Source organism: Paroedura picta, chromosome 5 (genome assembly GCF_049243985.1).
Source record: "Paroedura picta isolate Pp20150507F chromosome 5, Ppicta_v3.0, whole genome shotgun sequence".
Taxonomy (NCBI): Eukaryota; Metazoa; Chordata; class Lepidosauria; order Squamata; family Gekkonidae; genus Paroedura; species Paroedura picta.
Window position 1 is genome coordinate 57,687,137 of NC_135373.1, and position 23,073 is coordinate 57,710,209.

The window sequence follows — 23,073 nt, forward strand, 5'->3', positions numbered from 1 at the left end:
AAACATGTTAAAAGCATTCCAGTATGAAAATATCTGATAAAGTAATTAGGCATGTTTAGAAGGCAGCAGTTTAATATTGAAAAGTTCTTCTGCCATACCACTAAGCCATCATTTTATGGGCACTTCTTCTCAGAAAGTGGAGGATGATTTATTTTATCAAATGGAATGGGAACATCTCCAGTGCAAATGAATGGGAGCTTTGGCAAGCCTATTAGCTCAGTCCTTGTATAACTTCCATTCTGTTCAAAAGTCTTGTAAAGGGGAGAAGGAAGCCTTCAGGGCTGCAGTTCTGACCAGTTAAATCCTGTTAAAAGAGCTAGAACTACAGCACTCTCTGTACGTAGAACTAGCTATTTTCTAATAATTAAGAATGGACTGAAAGGTCTGGAATCAAACTGAATTTTCTTGAGTATTTTTCATTTTCAAATGAATCCATCTGAAAGAAACTACAAACACAGATGGAAACACAGTGTTCTTTGAAAGCTGATATGTGCTGAGTGCTTGTGGATTCAGGTAACAATGCAGATCACTGATACTCATTGAGTGGCTTGGGAGCCACATGTGGCTTTTTGGCTCTTCTAAACAATGTTCCTCAGTGTGGCACCGGCCCTCGTTTCAGGAAAGTAGGCAAACGTCTGTCTCTTAGTAGGGCTTGTCTGACAGAAGAACAAGCAAGCACTGAGCCTCCTTGATGCCAGAGTTGGAAGTATACATGCCTATACTGAATGGTAATAATGGCAAATGAGTATCACATAGATCCACAAAACTTCATTTGTGCAATCCATGCATTGTGCGGTCAGGAAAATAAAAGAAAGAAGACTGTAGATGGAGCAGAACAGTTTTAGCCTCTACCTATACAATATGCTGTACTTTGTCTCCTTAGCTGTCTTCCCAGTAATGGAGGCATGGATTCTGTCGTCAGATATAGCCACATCCACTACATGAGATGGTTGTGATATTCCACAGTATGGATAGAACTGTAGCTTTTACTGGATTTCTTAGAATACCAGGTAGATCAAGTGTCAGATAAAATATTCAAATATTCAAAAAATTCCTTCAGGCAGGCATTTCTTATTTTACTTACAGTAGTTCTGCATATTGAGGTAGAGTTTAGTGATATCTTAAATATGAACAGATGTGTTAAAGTATAACAGTCAAATGACTAAGACTCCCTAGATAAAGAATTAATTTCCTCATATGAATGTTGCAGGCCAATGTATTGACATGGTCTCAGAGGTTATTAATCTTTCAACTAGCAATTTGTTCACCAACTAAGTGTACTCCTGAAATGATGCGCCAGTCACAACAGTTAACAGGGACTTTGATTGGGGCACCATTCTCTAGGATGATGTAATACATTTAATTTATATTTATAGTGTATATAAATACACTATGTATATAATACACTATATGTATATAAATACACATACACATATACGCATATACGCATATACACATATACACACAACACACACACACATATATATACACACATACACACACACATATATATACACACAGACACAGACACAGACACAGACACAGACACAGACACAGACACAGACACAGACACAGACACAGACACAGACACAGACACAGACACATATACATACATACATACATACATACATACATACATACATACATATATATATATCTTAACACAGACTAAATAAAGCCGTAAGGGCTTAGTGGGAGAAGTTAGGGCGGGCTCTGTCTGGGATGAGGAAGGGTGCCGATTGGCCCCTTCCTCCGGACAGACCATCGGCCAATTGGCCTGGCCGATTCCCGCCCTTCCAACAAGGAAGCAACTGTGAGCCGCGCAGAGCGCGGCTCGCAGTTGCTCCCTTGCCGGCGGCCTGATGCGTTGGGAGGCGCGGAGCCTTAAAAGGAATTTGACATGATATAATATTGATAAAAAGTTATATCTGCCTCATCAGCCATTTATCTCTTTAGGTATTTCCTTTTCCAGCAATATTTTGGAAAAAACTGGCTTTAACCAATTATTAAGTCATTGAAAAAATTATATATATGTTGTTTATAATTCTAATTACATGCACATAAAGAAAAAAATATTCAAACAAATAAAAAGAGCAAAATTCATAACAAGCAACAAAATAATCAACAACAAATCATTTATTTTCTCGTTCTAAAACATAATAAACAATATCCAATGATTATTAAATGTATCAGTTTTTTAAAAAAATGCCTTTCCTGGTTTTCTGATATGTTCAGTCTTCTCAATAGGCTAGTACATTATTAAACCATTAATTTATAGAAGGCAGGTTCTGCCTTTTTCCAGTTTGCTGCTATAACTGCCTTGCTGTTAGTGAACGACCTTAAAACTAGCTTCATATGTGAGACATCCATATAATTCTTTTAAGTGCCCTAGCAATATGATATTAGGTTTCAGGGAGTATGTTTATATCAAACATTTTATTAAGAAGCCGGTTCTCAAAAACATGAGAAGTTACCCAAAAGATATTAAATATTCCAGTAAATGATGAACCACCCCTCAAATCTTATTGTGTAACAAATTATATGTATGGATGGATCTGTGTTCCAATACCACTGAATAATGAATCATTTATAATAATTGAATAATAATAACTTAATAAGACTCATCTGAGGGTTGTGAGCAGTACCAACTAGTCTGAAGGCAGATTCTATTCCATTAGGTATGTTTAAAAAAGACTTTACCAAAATGAAACCCTGAAACTGATACGTATAGATCAGTGATACTCAGTGGCTTGGGAGCCACCTCTTCTGAGAACTTTTCTCTGCATTATGATATGCCTCACTTTTCAAGAATTCTTGGAAGGCCATTGCCTGGTGGGGCTAGTAATGGGCAACTGGTTCCCCCTTGAAATAGCTGCTGGCAGAGGAAAAGATAAACAGTGAGAATCAGGCCTCATGTTAGGCATGAATGTAAATATGGATATTTTAGTTGATAGGAATTGTGCATGCGACATTCCTTCAATCACAGAGTGAAGGTCACTGGTATAGACCATATTATATGAAAAAAGTAACAAAATATTTCTGTGTTTAGATGCTTAGAGTAGAAAGATTACTCTGCAAGTTGTGCTTTAATGAACTTCAGAAATGTTACCCATCTGTGTGTAATACTGTACAAATGATGAAATGAATATTAACAATTTCTGCTCTTCTATTTGTAACCTAATGAATTCTGTGATTATGTAACTGATTTCATACATTATTTATTTGGTATCAAAATTACGTTAATTTTTCATTCCAATAAGACAATGAGTTACAGTAGGAATTGCATTACCTTTTCTGTGACGTTAAGGCTGTTTAGTTCAATCTTGAATAGCTTCTAAAATACTCTTATTTTCATTTGTTCTTGAAGCATAGAGCCTGTTGTTTTTTCCTCTTTGTCTAACAAAAAGCATGTCTGCTAAAGGCCCTATTATTTTCCATGAACAACAGGTACTCTATGTGTGTTTGCATTAAATTTTAACATGTTGGATTTATGAGATACTAGCTAGAAAGTCTGTTGCAGCTGGAAATGCAATGGGCGCTAAACGTGGGCCCCTCAATGCGACTGCAGCTAGCCTCTCTTAGGACTGCACATGTGGCAGCGGGGCAGGTCATTCCGTAGGGTGGGTGGTCCAAGGGCGCATGGACAGGGCTGCTTTGTTAGGGCATGGGCTCAGCTGGGCCAAGCAGCGGCCAGGCCACCGTGCTGCAGGTCCGCCCACCTTGGTGGGCTGCGGGCTGGGTGAACAGTAGCCAGGCCAGCATGCCGCAGGTCTTTTCCCTTTGGTGGCCAGACTGTGTATGCCAGCAAGGCTGCCAGAGCACCACACGGCTGCCTTGTGGGGGCGGGTGCTCTAAGGTCCAGCCCAATCAGGGAGCACCCAGTTTTGCTGGCATGCCGGCAATGGTGCCGTCCTCCCTCCCTGTGGTGTGGCGCAGTGCTGGCTGTTTTGAGCTGGAATGGCCGCTTTGGCGGCTGAAGCGCCCAACCCTACTGGGAGGTAGGTTTATCATATATTTCATAAGTTATAAACAATGCATGTATGCTATTAATACAGTAAAACAAGTATGTCATACATTATATTTTAATACACATTTTTTGGTTTGAAATGTTAATTTCCCCCATGTTTTTACCAATTTCTTGATAGTTTTATATTTCCATACATGAGGAATTTCGCTGCCTAACAGGTCTCATTGTTAAATTGGGCCTTAGCAACAACAGTGGTCGGCTTGGTTCAGCAGACCATTTCAAAACCTGATATCAAACAGGCAGGAGCCTAGGCTTGAAAGCATTGCAACTGGCAACTTAGCTCAGGTACAACAAATTCTCAAGACATTTCCTCAAGCAAATAGTTTCTTGCAAGATACTAATCAGCCCTATGTTTTTTGCAATTAGGATCAGGTAGGTATTGTTTAACTGTGCAAGAAATGTATACTATACATCTACTATACATCTATACTATACATCTATACTATACAATAGGAGATACTATACATCTCCTATTTCTTGCATAGTTAAACAATACCTACCTGATCCTAATTGCAAAAAACATAGGGCTGATTGAGCCCGGTGGGGCAGCAAACGCACATGCACGACAGTTGCGCGCATGCACGGACCTGCAGCTTGCACACATTTGCGCTCTTGGTGGGACCACAAACGTGCATGAATGTCAGGTTTGTGCATGTGCGCATGTGCGAAACTGCCACGCATGCGTGCTTGCAATGCCGGCATGCTGGCGGCCGCGCTTCCCTGTCACCCCCCCTCCCGCGGAAAAAAGCTTGCCGGGCCGCAAGCTAATCGGCCGCTTTGGCAGCCAATTTGCTCGTGGCCTGACGAGTTTCTTGCTGGGGGGGGGGATAGGGAGCCGCAGCCTGGCACCGGGCCACAGCCTGGTGGTTGGGGACCACTGATGTATAGAATGCTTATGGAGATTCTTTGGTTATTCAGTTTATATAAACAAGAGAATGTTCAGAGAGGCAGATGTCACAGTCTGGCTAAGCTCCTGTCTGGAGTCATGTCTATACTCAAGGATTTGAAAAAGTAGAACTGTAACATTTGTGTAGCAAGGAGGTTGATTTAATAAACAGACGGACTAATTTAGTGCTGTGCTGATACAAAGTGCTTCTTTATCAATGTGGAAAAAATATTTGCCAAATTTTGTTATGATATATGTGCAGTCAGCTACCAGAAATTAGACATAAGCAAAAGAGGATAATATTTTGGCTAAGAACTCAACATCAAAACAGTTCTCTGGGGAATATGAAACTGGGTACATTCAGTGCTGTGTAATAATTGCCTACTACAAATAATGATGGTTATAAAGAAAGATGGTTTTTGGTTGACTGATTCAATGAATAAATAAATTCTAATATGTGGATTTAAAAAGTGTCCTCAATCAAGCAGCAAGTTTTAAAAACTGAATTGGTTTTTAAAACATATTGGAGAAAAATGTGGAAGGCAGATATGCATAAGAAGTGTTCCCTCTTCTCTGTCTTTCTCATACAAAAGATTATACCTCTCCAGATGAATGTTTGGGGCACAGTCAAGCATTTTGTGAAAGCAGTGTAAGGAGCAAAATTGGAATCTCCACTGGGAGATGGGGCCGTCAGCAGCATTGTTCTGTTGGGGAACTGCATTGTTGGATACATACTGGTTAAGAACCATATGATTCATTGTCTTCGATATTTTAGAGACTTCTCTAAATTAGAAAGGGGCTGCTGTTGTCCTTATTTTGTGGCTATATAGCCCATTCTGTGAGGCCATCCATTACCAGATATATAAAATTAAAGAAGTAGAGAAAAGAACAGGCCCTCTTTCATGCAACGTTTTTGGATCATGTTACTTTTCAGTGTCAAGGATGCAAGCCCTAACATGAGAGCCAGGGTGCACTGTGTTTGTTTGGGCATCTTATATTTTTCTCTTCTTTTCCATCAAACTTCTCCTCCTTTCTGAAAACATTTCAGAGGGCTGAGGAAAAGGCTGTGTCCAGCAGGAGCCAGGTTCACTTGATATTACTTCCTATGGTGAGGAGGAATTATGAGGTTCATCCTTGTGGTATCTTTGCAGTTCTCCACAGGGCTTTCTTGCATGAGAAGCCTGTCCCAAGCTGAGCCAGTGGGATTGGTCTGCTCCTCCCAGCACATCTGATCCTTGAGCTGTCTTCTGCAATCCCTTTAAACTTTAAATGGCCTACAGTAGAACCCTGCCAAACAGCTGATCTCAGATGTACCAGTAATCCCCAAGTATATCCAGGACGGACAGACAGAATACCTTTATTGGCATAATAATAATAATTTGAAAAAGAAGATAAAATGATATAGCCAAAATAATACAATTAAGTGATATGTACAATCTTTCAATTATATATACATATATCACAAGATGGCCATATTGTGATGTGCTGTCTACAGTGGGTTCACAGAGGTTTGGTTTTAGCTGGTACAGGGTTCAGATATGAACAATTCACCCTTTGTATCGTTAACATATCTTGGCTACTTCTTGGATAATCTCTGGATCACTTTCACCTAGAATTCTATGCATTGTGTCCTTCTCGTCTATACTAGTAGATTTCAGTTTTCTCCAGTATTTAACTAGTGATTTTTGTAAGTGGAGAAATCTAGGACACTCCATCAGTAGGTGATATAAAGTGTCAGGTACACCACAGCCATGAAGACACAACCTTTCTGCAAAGGGAATGTCCTAAAGGCGGCCTCTGGATACACTGGAGGGAAAGATACTTTGCTGTGCCTGAATAAAGGCTCTTCTAAGACAGTGGTCCCCGACCATTTTATCACCGGGGACCACTCAACGCTGGGGACCACTCACCGGGGACCACTCAACGCCTTTTACTGAGGCCTGGTGGGGGAGGGGTAGTTTACTCCTCTACTCTCAACCACTGCCCTAACACTCTTTGATCACTATGGTAATGTTTAAACATCCCTTCAAAATAAGATACCGACACGCCACAACAATGAACATAAGGAACATTTTATTTTCATGGAAATTTTAACTCAATGACACCCGAAGCGTGTTGTAAAGGGCCGGGGGGATGAAGTAAAGGGCCGGGGGGAGGGGGAGTCCTTCGGGGCCCACCTCCAATTAGTCGAAGGACCACATGTGGTCCGCGGCCCACAGGTTGGGGATCGCTATTCTAAGAGAACTATCATCCAATATTCCTAAATATGCAGAGGAAGATCTCTATACAGGGAGGATTCCCCAGTGTTGAGGGGAACAGGTGCTGTTAGATGTTGAGCTCAGTATCTGTGCATCTATATCCTCCATTCTCTGCATTATTTGCCTCATGATTGTTCTTTCGTCTTGGGCAACTAGTAGATGGATATCCAGTCCAATGCACTATAGTTTCCCTAGTATTTTCTTGTTTACAGCCTCCAAAAAAAACAAAAACAAAAGAGGTTGGCTAGCAGGTTGAAGAGTAAGGAGTTTGGATTTTCTCAGAATTTTTTTCCAGTTTTCCTGAGAAAACCTGGATGCATTTAGAAACCAAAGTGTACTCAAAAATACCAATAAGGTATTGTTCAGGTTTTTGGCTCAGATACATCCACATCCCCAATACAGGCTCCATTCACCATGAATCTGCTTCCTAGCTCTAAAGAGGAAAGCAAAACCAGGGAGGGGGGCAGGAGCTTCCTGTATCCAACTGTGATTATATGGCAAAGCATCTTGCCTCCTAGCTAAAACAAAGCAAATAACAATACAGGTGTGGTGCCATCCGGGACAGCACATGTCAGTACTTAGAAACCAGCAGTTGCTAACTGTTCCAACAGAAAGTGATCAGAGGTCTGCTGATGGATCATGGCCTACCTTGGGAGACTTTTGATTTTTATTATAGATATATATACGGGAGGGAGGAGGAGAGAGCCAGTTTAAGTACCACATGGTAGTGACTGTAATTACTTTTGAAGCTTTTAGTATCCAGACAGAAGGTTCAACGGGAAGCTACTAGGCTACTGTAATAATGAGCTTTCCAAGTTACTTGATATTACTGGTCAAGGCCTTATTTTCTTCTTTCTTTAGCACAATTTTGGTATTCTGTGACTAAGAAGTCAGTCCCGGACATTTACATGGGAGATCTGGAGGTTCTTGATTAAAACATAATTTGAAATACCTTGTTAAGTGTTGGGTGTACATGATTCAATTAGAAAGAAACTTAATTTGGGTAAAAAACTTAATTTGGGTTATCTGTTACAAAACAGTTTACAAAGTTGGACAGCATAAATGGCTACTAAAGAAATCCCAAGGATCAACTTTCCACTCTGTCAATGGGATTATTTTTAACCCATTGGCATTAGATTTTTGCTACTAAGTCAGAATTCTGCTGCAAGAAGGATGTGTGGGATACTGGCCCCCAATGCCATTTATACAAATCTGAGTCTCCAGATAAACAGATTGGGACTGCCCCAAGGCTAATTGTATGATGTATCCCAGCAGCAAAAAACAAAGAAGGTGAGGGGCAGAGAAAAAAATTAACCCAGTAATTGAATTAATAACCAGAAGGTTAAAGAATTCCAAATCTATTGGCCCAATAATGCTATGTGCTAATATATAACAAACATGTTGGGAAAATACATGTGTCTATTACAGTTGAATTTAAGAACACTTTTAGGGCCAATATAATATCCTCAAAACAGAATAAAATCATACAAGTATGTAAAATATAGACCCTATATTACCCTTACTATAAATGTTTCGGCCAAAAAACCCTTGTCAATGATTAAGCAGAATGATTATACAATGGCTCGAAACATTGTAATATTATACAATAATTTCTAAAACTTGGAACAAGTTAAAATTGCTGTAAAATAAAAGGAAGGAAAAAAGAGATTTCATAAATTAAATCAGTATGTTGCGATTAAAAATGTGTTCTAAAATACTTTAGATTACTCACCTATAAACATTATTTGTGACACAAGGCAGAGATATAATTTCAGAGGTCTCATATAAATAAACTTCAGTCTTGGATGAATACTCGTGTTAAGAATGGTATTCTTATAATATACCAAAAAACATTTCAGAATAACATATTGAATAAAATTTTCAAAAATACTTTACAAAATAATTAGGATCCATAAATTCTTAACCATAAAAATTATGGTTCCTATCCTGGTTCAAATTAATATAGTACAGATGCAGTATGAAGCCAATGTTATAGTAGTAGTATGTAGTGCCTAGTACATTCCCCTTTCTTATATACCAAAAAGGATGATGCAGTCCGGACATGATGCTATCAAGATGGGAAAAAAAGATAATGCAATCCAGATTTTTAAAAGGGCACTCATGTTGCACATGTATCAGTCCAAGGCCACAAGAAGAAGGGAGGATGTGAAATGTGCAGATAAATACCAATACTACATAGCACAGTATTATTTCAAAACAAAACACTTCCTCATTAAGGCCATGTGTTCAATAAAGTGTTCAGGACCAAAATCTAGTATGGCTCCCTTGCTTTCAGATGTTGAAGCAGTTATAGTTGAGAACCTCTCCCAACACAGGGAAGCATAGCTGGTTATCTGTGTGTCCCAAGGTTTTGAAATGTTGAGTCAAAGGTACATTCCTTCTTTTTAACCTAGTGCAATTTCTGTGCTTACAAATTCATTTCTTCACAATTGTGGTAGTATGCAAGGGCATAGGATGACATAAATGACAGCTTTGGAATTGAAATTAACAAATGATTTTATGGAATATCTATTCTGTTTTGATGAATCCTAGAAAATGTCAGTATTAAAATGAAGACAGCAGACAGAGCAGTTCCCACATGGGTAATGAATGGCAAGTGGCCTAGCTTTGCTTTTCATTCCGATCTTATCTGTGGGGGAGGTTTTAAGTCTGCTTCTGACCAATGTGTACTTGCAGATCTCCTGTAAGTAAAGAGTACAGTACAATGGCATCTCAGGATCTTGGATAAGAGGTGCCAGTGTTTAGAAATAACATTCTTATCTGGCTATCAAAGGGTAATGGAATAATCATTCTATATGGACTGACTTGTATAATTCTAGGTGTCAGTAAAGAAGATCTTGTAACAGTTTGTTCTTTGTAAAAGCCTGTTTGAGAGTATGTGACTGGCCCATGGTTGTATAGGAAGCTTCTGTGGCAGAACGTGGATCTGAACCTGGGTCTCCCAGATCTGTAACTTGAACTTTTGCATCGCACTGGCGGAACATACTCTTCATTATTTTCTTTGATTGCTTGTTTGCATGAAAATGCAATGTCCAGATAAATGGCAATGGGGTGCCTAAAGGAAAGTCTGCCAAAGTCTCTTGCTAGATAGAGGGGTACAAAGATTCCTTTGCTGGTATCTGAGCATGTACAGGAATTAGTTGGTTGATGTGGAAACAACATTGTGGGCAAATGGAACCACAGCCTGAGTAGGCAGTGACCTCAGTGCTATCCTAGGGTTACATTTACGGAAGGTAGGTTCAGATGGATGCATTTTGTATCATGTAAAAAAAAAAATTGTCTACAAATGTTTGCAAAAACATATTTTGAATACATAGCAGTGTATTGATGTTTGACATAATTTCTTTTATTTGCTTTTTGTTTTAGTTTGTGCAGAAGCTTACAATCCTGATGAAGAAGAAGATGACACTGAAATAAGGGTATATCATGCTTTTCTAGTCAGGGGATAGGTTTTTTAAAAGAAGGATGCATTTTTATTACATGCATATAAAATGTAAACAAAATTTATTTTGTAACTTATATTGAATTTCCTTTTTATAACAAAAGAAGATGTATTTTATTGATAGCTTATCATTTGCTCTTGAGGAAGACTGATACTTGAAGGGAAAGTGATAAATGTATTCATCTTCAAAAAGAATTTGCCGATCAATATTATCAAAGACAACATTTTGAAATATGATGGGAAGTTTCCTGGAAGATGGAGAGATACAAGAGATCACTAATCAGGATCTCCTGTATTATCCTTTGCTCTTGTTCTAAATAGTCAGGGGGATCTGATTATGCGGGGGTGGGGTGATCTGAATCAGTGCCCCCCCCCCAAGTACCTATGTGGCACTCATAACAGGACAAGAACATTAATAGGAAATGCACTTGGGGTCTCATTTCTTCACTTTCTTACAAGGAAAAGGAATTATTATTAATTTTCTTTTACCAAAACTTTATTAATATGTAGTAGGGTCGGTGAAGATCAGATAGCCTTGCCTTTAGGAGCTCAAATCTGTGACGGACTGATTTTATTTTCACAGTGGCACATATGCTCTTGCAATTTGCCATTGTTCCATTTTTGAAAGCACAGTGTGGTGTAAGTTTTAGTTCAGGTGCACACATTGAGTAGAATGCTTTAATAAGAGATCTTCCACTAAGATTCCTTGTTCTGCAAAATATTCTAATCAGTGTATATTTCTCATTGATACCCTGCAAGGAATGAAATAACTAGCAACTGTGACAAGTGATGCATGCATCAATTCAAAATTGCTGTTAGGCACTCTTTAAATGGATAGAATGGAATCTGGAACAGAGTTAACTCACTGAATAATATAATGGGAATCTGGTTATCCTGATTTACAACGTTTGAATTAGAAGTACTGGAAGAAGACATACCACAATCATGATTTCTGTAAGCTTAATGGCAAAGAAATACCATTGGTAAATACCAAACTGTATTTTTTAAAAAGCCACTTCAGGTATGCCAATTTGACTGTTTGTGTGATATAATTTCTAAGCAATGTTAATTGAGGCTGTTCTGTTGGCATGACCTTCTGTAATTATTTTTAAAACTGCCTTAAAAAAACATAGCAATCATTTCTTCTAGATTATTCACCCCAAAACAGATGATCAAAGAAACAGACTTCAAGAAGCCTGCAAAGACATTCTTCTATTTAAGAACCTAGATCCGGTAAGATTTTTTGTGTGTGTGCCAGGCAGTAGAAATGAAAGCAAGCACTAATGAAAAAAATTATCTCCTAAAAAAATTATGCTGTTTGGGGTTTAGTTTTTTTTACCCAAAAGACATCATGGAAGACTTGCCTCATTATGGGTAGCAGGAACTGCGTTGTCAGTATCAAATAATATTAATATTGTTTAAACAGACTTGTTATATTTGTTTTCAGATTATTTAAAATACATAGATTTTATATATGTGTGTTCATATGCCTGTCACTTGAACGTAAAAGGTTTTAGCTGAACAGTGATGTTTCTTATTCATTTGTGCATTTACATCTAAAAGGTAAAGGTATCCCCTGTGCAAGTACCGGGTCATGTCTGACCCTTGGGGTGACGCCCTCTAGCGTTTTCATGGCAGACTCAATACGGGGTAGTTTGCCAGTGCCCTCCCCAGTCATTACCGTTTTTTACTGACCTCGGAATGATGGAAGGCTGAGTCAACCTTGAGCCGGCTGCTGGGATTGAACTCCCAGCCTCATGGGCAGACAGCTTCAGACAGCATTTCTGCTGCCTTACCACCCTGTGCCACAAGAGGCTCTGCATTTACATCTATCTTAATGTAATTTCTGAATCCAGCTCTCATTTGCATCTATTTTTTCATACTCTCAGCATGTTCCTTGTATTCAAGCTTTGGGGAGGGAAGCACTTCCATTTAGTTATCCTTAGCTAGATGAAGAACTCATGTAAACAGACCTAGAACGCTTGTTAAAGTAGTATCCGTGGTTATCAGCTGTTCAGAAATGGGACCAAGAGGAAATGGATTTGGTTTTTCCCAACTTTGCTGAGCAGCTGATTGTGATTGTGATTACAGCTATTCTCAACAGCTGCTGCCTATATGCACAGCTGAGTTGGGACTGTGAATTATTAATTTAAGGGCTGTAGGAAAGATAAACACTCTGATACTCATATCACAGTTGCAGATACTGCTTTCCCATTTACAAGGAGTATTGGAGTCAATTTTGTCAGGTGGGCATCCAGTGGACAAAAGGCACTAACAAGTAATGAAGTCATAGTTTGTTTTGGTTTTGGAACATGAGCATAGCCATTTCATTGACATCCATTCACTATTATGTCTTCTACAACAGAAATGGGACCCAACCTGTGGTCTGCAGCCCGGTGCCGGGCCGCGAAGGCCAGGGCGCCGGGCCGCGGTTCCCTCTCCCCGCCCCCCGCAGTAAAAAACTTCCCAGGCCGCAAGCTTGCAGCCCGGGAAGCTTCTTACTGCGGGGGGGGGGGGGGAGAGGAAATAAGGGCCGCGCCGCGCATGCGTGATGTGCGGGCGCGGCCACGCATGCGCGCTGCGTGGTCGTGGCCGTCACTCTGCCGGTCCCCAGCCAAAAAAAGGTTGGGGACCACTGTTCTACAAGTTCCTAGTTTCATACACTTGCATGGCTTGCACGACTCTCATCTTTGTTACATGCGAGTGCTTAGTTGCCCTGAGTGTTGTGAGGGAATGGCATTGGCTACTCCCCAGGGAACCTTCCTCTCTCTCTCATGTTTGTTATCAGCCCGTGTCGTCAAAGCCTGGGTTGCTTCTGCCCACTACTGGATGCCAGGTACAAGATGGCCTGGCACATCCAAGTGTTTGGGATAGCTTAATTAATGATGACTTAGGGTTATTTAGGGTATGATGCCTAGTTTTAGCCATGCATGTGGTCCTGGATTCTGGCAAGCATAGCTGTGTGGGAATACACTTGAGGCCCAGCTGATGGGAGCTTAGCTTGCATTTTCTGTAAGCTTGATGCTTTATTAAAAATCTCCTGAGAAGCAAACCTGGATCTCGCATTTTGTTCCCTTGGGATTTCATTGAATCTCGAGTAACAGTATAGACATCTGTGACCAGTTGTTGATGAACAGCCACTAGAGATGTTTGAGGCGTAGGAGAGAATAGGGAGTAGCCCAGCTGTATCCTCCTAGGGAGGTGACTTTTCCATGGTGCCAAATGCTTTCAGTAACAGCCAAGATGGCTGAACCATCCTTTTCTAAACCCTGGTGCGCTTTACTGTTCCAGGATGGATGAGAAGGCTCTCTTATCCACTTACAAACTTCTGTCTTCTCTTGCAGAAGGGAATGCCCAATGACCACTCAAGTTGGGGGACTAGTGTTTCATGCTAGTACACAATATGTGCATGACTCCTGGTTCTGCCTCAGTCCCTGTTTCCCATTGCTTGTAGAAGCTGGGGCATGGGGCCAATGTCTACAGCAACTTGCTGGTAAAATTTTTCTGTTACAAACTATAGTCCTGTACTATTCTTATGACTTCCCAACTTTGGAGGTCCATCACAAACACCTATCATTTTGGAACACATATATTTCACAGCAGCTTTCCTCTACAAAATCTTCTTATTCAGAAGATGGCTTGCAGTTTCAAATTGTGTCTATGTATATACAGTAGTTTTTATGTAGTACTGAAATAAATTTGTGTGAAGGCTGAATTCCTTATAAATAATTCCAAAACCCTGAAATACTTTCACTTTGAGGTCCAAAACAATAAAACAGTTGCTCCTTTGTAGAAGATTCTTCTTAGAAAGCCTGCAAATGTTGATTTCATAATTAGTCAACCATTTTGCTTCATTGTGCACTTTATTTGCATAATATGTGAACATAGCATCATTTGTACTATCATGTGCTAAATGCTTTTTTACATTAGCAGGAATAATGAAGCTTCTGGCAGTATATTGACTTAGCTGAAAAATGACTTAGAATACTTAGAAAAAAGGACTGAGGAAATGAAGCAGGCAAATGTTTACAAATGGCGTACTGTGTTCTGGGGAGTGAGAGGACAGTTTGGTGGTATAAAGTCCTCATATTGGCTGTATGGAGTGGTTTGATGAGAGTAGCCAGGCTGGGTGGGGAGAGATCTTTGAGGTTAAAGAATCTTTAGCCACCAGTTGACCAGAGCAAGGGTGCAGAGTCAGATGTGGATTAAGATACAGGCAGATAAGTGAGGGTACTAGAAGGAGAAGCTAATAAGGAATACTCACAAGAAAAAAATATACAGGACAGAAAAAGCTCTTCAGTGTTGGCATGAAATGGGAATGAAGCACAGATGCCAAACGGTTAAAGATTCTGGCTGAGAATCAGGATATTTGAAGGAGGTGATTCATTTGTAAACTATGTAAAGAATAACTGGGTGGTGGTGGAGAAGGTATAGGACTAAAGATTGGGCTAGATACTAGGACGAGACAGACTTCTTGCAAGACCTAGGACCTGGAAAGTCTACGAGTGGAAGAAGAGATGAAGGGCCAGGAATGAGGGGCCAGAGAGGTAGGAGCAGAAATATGCCAGGTTCATTCCTTGAGTATTTAACATATAAGAGAAACTGTGCTTACTGTAGGAATGCCAGCCCCCAAGTGGGACCTGGGGATCCCCTGGAGTTACATTCCATCACTAGACTACAGAGATCAGTTCATCTAAAAAAATGATTCTTTGGTAAGGTGACCAGATTTTAACATTGGTAAAGCGGGACACCATTGACCGGGGGGGTCAATGATTTAAAATGTGGCCTATATAGAGCAACAAAAAGTTTCATAGAACGCATAGAACGCAAAAATAGTATTGTAATATATATATTTTAATTTCAGCATAAGTACTATTTGTCAGGTGCCCCCAGATGTCCCTCCAAAAGTGGGACAATCTGGTCACCTTATTGTGGGTGGTGGACTGCATGCCATTGTACTCCCCTGAGGTTCCTTATTTCCCCAGACTCCATCCTCAAATCTTCCCATCCTGGATCTGACAGCTTGACACTCACCCCATCCCCTGCCAGTGGCTAGGGGGGACTTGGCTTTTCCTGGCAGCACTAGGATGTGAAAGGCCCTACCCCTTGGTGAAATTCTCTTAGAGCTTGCACTTAGGAGTTGTTTAATTCTAAGGGGCAAAGTTAGTGAATGCACATTTGTGGTGATGGCAGAACCTAAGGGCTGACATGAAGCAACCTACTTCCAACTTTGATTGGCATAAAAAGGATTTGTCTGGTCATAGTAATCGTGATAGCATGGGAAGGGCAGAAGTCTTCTGGCGAAAGGTGGTTGTATCTGACTAATGACCTGCATTTTGTTCTGCTCATGAGATTACCTGGGTGATCCTCCACACCTACCAAGGTGGCTAACAGATTAACATATATAATACAATCACATTTTAAAAACTATTAAAACCAACAAAAACATAATTAAAACCAAAAGGAAAATATAAATACAAGAACATAAAGAACAACAATTGAAACAGGGCACGAAGGAGGGATTTCAGAAGGAATACAAAACAAATCAAATTAAGAATTAGCTTATTTTGTGTGGAATGTTTCTGGGGCTTAGTTTATATATTACTGGACCACTGAGACGCTTTCTGTATCAGAGGATCAGGTGTATGCATGCTGTTTCTCCTTTAACATGGGGAAGATAGTGCCAAGATAACATTTGTGTCATGGGTAGTACATAGTGGATGTTTAAATTCATGGGAGATAGGCATTCATACACCCAGGGCTTTTATTGACAGTGGGAATTGCTGTACCACAAACAATTGACTTGGGAATAAAGCCCTCTTCACTTTGTACACCTAGTAACTATAGCTGCACTGGTTATCAGTTGTATTCTGGATCAGGTTTAAGGTGCTAGTTTTAATCTTCAGATCCTTACAAGGTCTGGCACTTTTGTACCTGAGGGACTGCTTCCCTGAGTATGCCCCCTGAAGAGCTCTTCATTCAGCAAATTCCAACTTGCTGGTGATCCCTGTCTCCAAAGACTTGGCCTTGACCAGAGGCAGATCCTTTTCTTGACTCTAGCCTGGTGGAATGAGCTGCTGACAGAGATGTTGGTCCTCACGGAACTTTCTAAGTCCTAGAGGGCCTGCAAAATGACGTTCTTCCACAAGGCATTTGTCTGAGGCCAAGGATCAGCACTACCATCTGAAAGGGCCCCCCAGCTGGACTTCTCCTTGTGCCTAGTCAGTAATCTGTATTCCATCCATTTAATTCCCAGATGCTATAGGGCAGTGGTCCCCAACCCCCAGTCCGGGGACCGTTACCGGTCTGCAGATCAGTCGGTACCGGGCTGTGGCTCCTCCTCGTCCTCCTCCCCAGCTGCTGCCTCGGGGGCTGCCCTGCCACTCTGCCGCTGGCTCACCCTTGGTGCTCTCCAGCAGCTGCCATGGCTGGGGCTCCCCCTTGACGTGGCACTGCGCAGCTGCTGCTGGCAGCACCCCCCAGCAGGCGGCGGGAAGTCAGGGGCGCCAGCAGGAAAGCAAATGGAGCAGGGGCTCAGGCGGTGGCGACGTCCTTCGGCAAAAGACTACCCCCACGGGCCTCAGTAAAATTGTCAAGCGTTGACTGGTCCCCAGTGATAAAAAGGTTGAGGACCACTGCTATAGGGGAAGTCCTTTGGAGAATAATTGGTTTTTAGATTATGTAATTTTAAAACCAATTATTTGTTTTTAAACAGTTGTGAGTTGCCCTGAGACTTTTTGGAAAGGGGCAGCCTATATGTTAAAATATAAATACATACATAAATTCCATAAATTTTCTGTGTCTTACAAACTGCTAAATTTATTACCTCATTGCATAGAATTAGATTTTTTAAAATGAAGAGTCTAGCAAAGCTGCTTTGAATGCTAAAGAAAGAATCTCATTTTTTAAATGAAATGGAAATAGATTGCCTGTGTTGATAAATTCCAAAGTTTCTCTTTTGAATTTTCCTCAGTTTTCATTGAAATTCTTACCTGGAACGAATGAGGATGCCCATGGAGGAAGGGTAGCAGTGGCAGTAGTAGTAGCAAGGAAGGGAGAGCCATAATGAAGGAGAAGGGGGACATTCTTTCCCTAGTAGTTTTGTGGATCCTCTGCTGATTTTTGTTACATTTGCTCATCAACTTGGTTTGTTTTGCTATTTATCAATTTTAGAATACGAGATAGGAGAATAGATAGGAGAATGAATGTTCTTTTTAGTTGGCTTGAAGAGTTAAATCTCATAGAGACAAGATCTTAAAAGCAAGGAATTCTATTCTCTGTTAACAGGAACAGATGTCTCAGGTGTTAGATGCCATGTTTGAGAAGCTGGTTGAAGGAGGGGAACATGTTATTGATCAAGGTGATGATGGTGACAACTTCTATGTAATTGATCGGTAAGTTATGTACATATTGTAGTTATGCTTCAGGTGAGTTGTCGTAAAAAAACTATACTCTGCTTTACTTTTTTGTCCATATCTCTCTGCCACAGATGGCATTGTGCAAATCTCTCTGCCCTAGTTCTACATTGGAGAATGGAAAAACTAAAGTAAAATATCTGAAGATTAATGCAAAAATAAACAAATATATAAATCAAATCAAGTGTGAGTCTGTTTTTAATGAAATTGATATCTGGTTTTGTTTCATGTTAACTTGGTGGTGGTGGAAAGTGTTGTCAGTTTGTAGCTGGCAAGAACAAGCAGGCAAGAACAAGCAGGTGGTTTGCCATAGCTTACCACTTTGTTGTAACTCTAGACTTTCTTGGTGGTCTAATTAGAGCTGATGAGATCAATCTAGCCTGGGCCATCCAAGTCAGGAAGTTTTAACTTAATACCTTCCAATATTGTTTCATATAATCTTTGCATATTTTGCAGAGGGACGTACGATATCTATGTGAAATGTGATGGTGTTGGAAGGTGTGTTGGCACCTATGATAACCGTGGGAGCTTTGGTGAATTGGCTTTAATGTACAATACATCCAGAGCAGCTACAATCATTGCTACCTCTTCTGGCGCTGTGTGGGGTTTGGTAAGTTTATGATGTTCATAGCCTGCCTTATCCAGGCAGCTCAGAGCAACTGATCTTGTAAAATGCCCTGTACAGAAGCTTAACATGAACTCCAAATGTGCATTAACAAAGTTGGGATTACTGTTGCTTCATTGTTAAGAAAGGAGCATCTGATTTCCGCAGCCAGGGAGGACCATATGGAATGGATCCATTGGTGGGATGTACATTCACTAATTTTATACTTAGAATAATACACTTTAAAAAAAATCACAATATGTTGAATCCCATTTAGCATTCTCTCCCGTAAATGAGAATGCATGCTCAGTATTTTCACGGAGCAAATCACTGTGCGAATTATCATTTTTAACCTTCTGCATATTTTATATGTTGATTCTTTTTTTAATACAAGTTTATTTTTCTTATAGGACAGAGCCACATTTCGGAGAATTATTGTGAAAAACAATGCCAAAAAGAGGAAAATGTATGAAAATTTTATTGAGTCATTGCCTTTCCTTAAATCATTAGAAGTAAGTTTCTTATTTTATTTCTTATTTATTTATTAATTACACTTATATCCTGCCTTCCTCCTTGGTGGGACTCAAGGCATATACAAACATTTTATTATTTTAGTAATTTAACAATGTTGTTTTATTTCATTTTACCTTAAACTTTTTTGAGGTGGAAATGGGGTGGATAAATATGCATTTTTTTTCAACATTTGAAGTTGAAGTTCTGAATAACACTATTAATGCCTTAGAAATTTACAAGAAATAATGGCATACCCATATGCATCAATGGCCCTTATTTTCAAGGCAGTCACAATTTATATGCCTCTTGAAAATTATTATTTTTGGAGGTATCCTTTTAAATGCATGTTAGTGTGCATGGCAAAGTTACTTTTTTATAGGTTATGTAAATACAAAGTAAGAGCCTCTTGTGGCGCAGGGTGGTAAGGCAGCAGAAATGCTGTTTGAAGCTGTCTGCCCATGAGGCTGGGAGTTCAATCCCAGCAGCCGGCTCAAGGTTGACTCAGCCTTCCATCCTTCCGAGGTCGGTAAAATGAGTACCCAGCTTGCTGGGGGGTAAACGGTAATGACTGGGGAAGGCACTGGCAAACCACCCCGTATTGAGTCTGCCAAGAAAACGCTGGAGGGCGTCACCCCAAGGGTCAGACATGACTCGGTGCTTGCACAGGGGATACCTTTACCTTTACCTAAATACAAAGTGCTTGTTCACAGCTTCTTTTCCACCTTCATAAAACCTTATCCAGATTGTTAACTGTTGCTGAATATGTTAAAGGTATAGGTATTCTAGAATTATCGCTAAATCCATTGTGAAGGTCAGTTAAAAAATATAGCTGTGGCCAATTTACTGAAACAGTTGTTAAGAGTCTGGTGCAGGATGGGCTGTTGATAAGCAAATAAATACTGTGCACAGCAGTAACAGAAGAGCAACATTTTTAGAACTCAGGTTGAAACTTTCAGGCAGTAGTACTTGATGTGAGGATAGGGAGGTTGTAGGTTTGAGGTCAGAGATGTTATAAGCACAGAAGTGTGCCCACTTTCATTGTGAAATATCAGATGGATGTGTACCTCAACATAATCGACCTTCCCTTTTTATTAAAGCTTTCTGAACGATTGAAAGTGGTGGATGTGATAGACACCAAAGTATACAAAGATGGAGATCAAATTATTGCTCAGGTACATTGTTCACATTCGTATTTTTTCTGTAAATTCAATTACTTTCTTTTGATAGGTTGGCAAGGTGGGCTGAAATTAACAAAATGAAATTCAGCAAAGTGAAAAGTTCTGCATTTAGACAAAAAGAATCCTGAAGAGGAACTGAGGACTCTGGTAGACCACAAGCTGAATAGGAGTTTGCAGGGTGATGTAGTTGCAAAGAAGACTAATATAATTTTAGTCGTCATCAATTGGAATGTATAGGAACTTGGTACATTTATCACTGAGAATACTGAAATGACACTTGACTGTGCTCTTCAAATTATCTGAAGGACTGTCTCATAGAAGAGGGCAAAGACTCATTCTCTGTCTTGCTCCAGTGGGCAAGACTTGATCTAATGGGTTTATGTTACAGTCATGTTAATTTTGGTTGAACATTAGGACACATTTCCCAACAGGAGGAGACGTTCTACAAGCAACCAGCTACTGGAGCAAGGGGCTCCCCCTCACTGGAGATACTCAAGTGGAGACTGCACAGCCATTTGTCAGGAATACTCTAGCTTTGGATTTCCTGCTCATAGTGAAACGTTTCACTAGATAGCCCCTTCCATCTCTCTTTGCAACTGACTTAAAATCTCATTGAATAGAAGAAGAGCTGTTTTTTTATAACCCATCTTACAGTATACAAAGGAATCCCAAAGTGGCTTACTTTTCCCCACAACAGACACCCTGTGAGGGAGGTATAGCTGAGAGAGTTCTAAGGGAACTGATGTTTGAGAACAGCTCTCAGAGAACTATGTGTAGCCCAAGGTCACCCAGGTGACTGCATGCAGAGGAGAGGAGAATCATAACCTGGAAACAAAGATTATGCCAATTTTAATTTTTTTGAATTTCCCAAATGGAAGCTGCATGTACAAAGCCTCAGTGTTAAAATGGAAATGTTGATATACATAGAACTCCTATTTTGTCTTTTGATGTCTGCCTTTTATAGCAGTGTGCCATTTAGGAGTTCTTTAATTGCCTCAGAGATAAAAAAAAAACGACTTCCCAATGACTCAGCGGCCAGCCTTTGAACAATTAATTTCTGATAAGCTGCAGGTCCCAAACTACTGTTTAGTGGAATCGCTTGGGCATTCGGTTTTTGTTTTTTTTTTGGGGGGGGTGCGTTAGCATATCTTGTCAAATTTTATGGATTTTCTGTCTGTAGCTGCAACAGCTGCTCTGTGTCATCTCTGTTGTTGTTAGAGGAGGAGCCTTTTCTTCTTCTGAACAGGATGGACAAAGTAAACTGTCTTTTTCTTGGCATCTTCCTTGAGAATGATTAGCAAGCAAATGTGTAGAGAAGGTACTTCTGCTTTTCATTCTGTGTCTGTTTAATTTGTATAACACCAAGGAGGATATTACTGTTAGTACAAAGAGTACTCTGTGAAGAGGAATCTTCCGGAATAAGTTTAGGCTGCTCAGGGCCTGGCAACATGCTGTGGTTCTCCCCAGCCCCTTCAGATACTAACTGCTTCCACTTCCTCCCAAAGATATCTCTGAAGACTGACTGAAGAAAATTAAAACTGAATTACATGTTTCATGGGAGCAGACCTAGCAAACTGCAAATTACTCTAATTTTGATTATATAGTATGTGGGAGCTGCTCATCTGTTTGTGAGGAAAGGAAAGAGGTTGTCTCAAACTCTCCTCACCAGTTTTCTTTCTAAATTAGTATATTGTTGTAACTTGGAATGTGATGTAATAGGCAAAACAACAGTAAGCACATAGCCACATCTTCTGAAGACATTTAGCCATTCTGTTTTTGGGTAAACCCACAGTTTGGATATGGGTCTGTTTATTGATTTGCCCCATTTTCATGATAAGGGCTGGATCCCTGGATGTGTGTTGTTACCAGTGGGGGACAGAGAAATGGCAACTATTGTATTGTGGCCATGCTGTGTGGCATATCTTTCTTGTGTACACAGATGCCTGGCACTGATGTGGTGCTTGTTAGCACAGTAGAAAGCTATACACTTATCACCAAGATTAATGGCTGAACTGATCGACTGTTAATGTCTTTTTGTGTATGTTCCTTTTTGCATTAGGAAGATGGATTGTCAAAACAGGTACATGAGCAAGCCACCAAAAGAATGGGTTTTGAGTCAGTGGTTTTGTTTTAACTTGTTTGTGCTTTTTCTTGCTAATGATAAATAATGTCATCTGTCTTTTAAAAACAAAACAGGGAGAGATGGCCGACTGTTTCTTTATTGTTGAATCTGGAGAAGTACGAATAACAATGAAAAGAAAGGTATGCTGTGTCTTTATTTAATCTTGAGGCTTTTTGAATGTTTTTTGACATGAGAAAGATGATGTATGCATTTTTTATTACCCCTTTTGTTAATTGCAGTGGGCTGAGCATTCATTTGGGTGTAAAACCTCCATTCATTAAAGTCCCCCATGTGTTTTCTTTCTTTCCTACCTGACACTTCAGGGTAAACAGGATGTAGATGAGAATGAAGCTGTTGAAATTGCTCGGTACACCAGAGGACAGTATTTTGGTGAACTTGCTCTTGTAACTAACAAACCTCGGGCTGCATCAGCATTTGCGCTCGGCACAGTCAAATGTTTAGGTAACTTTAAATTTTGCTTTGTTCACTAATTAAGAGTGATGTAGTTTTTGTTGGTACTGCATTATTTTGTACAGTATGTTGCCTTGATAATGCAAAGTCACATTCCATTCCATTCACACATTCTGTGGAATTGATAGGTTAAAAC

General features: G+C 40.0%; 1 protein-coding gene across 2 annotated transcripts in view; it reads left to right on the forward strand.

Moving 5' to 3' along the window:
* Positions 1-23,073, forward strand: part of PRKAR2B (protein kinase cAMP-dependent type II regulatory subunit beta) — a 53,025-nt gene that overhangs the window by 23,037 nt on the left and 6,915 nt on the right. The window contains exons 3-10 of one of the 2 annotated variants that reach the window (XM_077338162.1): positions 10,559-10,611; positions 11,784-11,867; positions 17,922-18,028; positions 18,506-18,659; positions 19,064-19,165; positions 20,264-20,338; positions 22,541-22,606; positions 22,790-22,928. In XM_077338162.1, the coding sequence (XP_077194277.1) occupies positions 10,559-10,611; positions 11,784-11,867; positions 17,922-18,028; positions 18,506-18,659; positions 19,064-19,165; positions 20,264-20,338; positions 22,541-22,606; positions 22,790-22,928 (780 nt within the window). The other variant, XM_077338163.1, reaches the window with a different exon arrangement.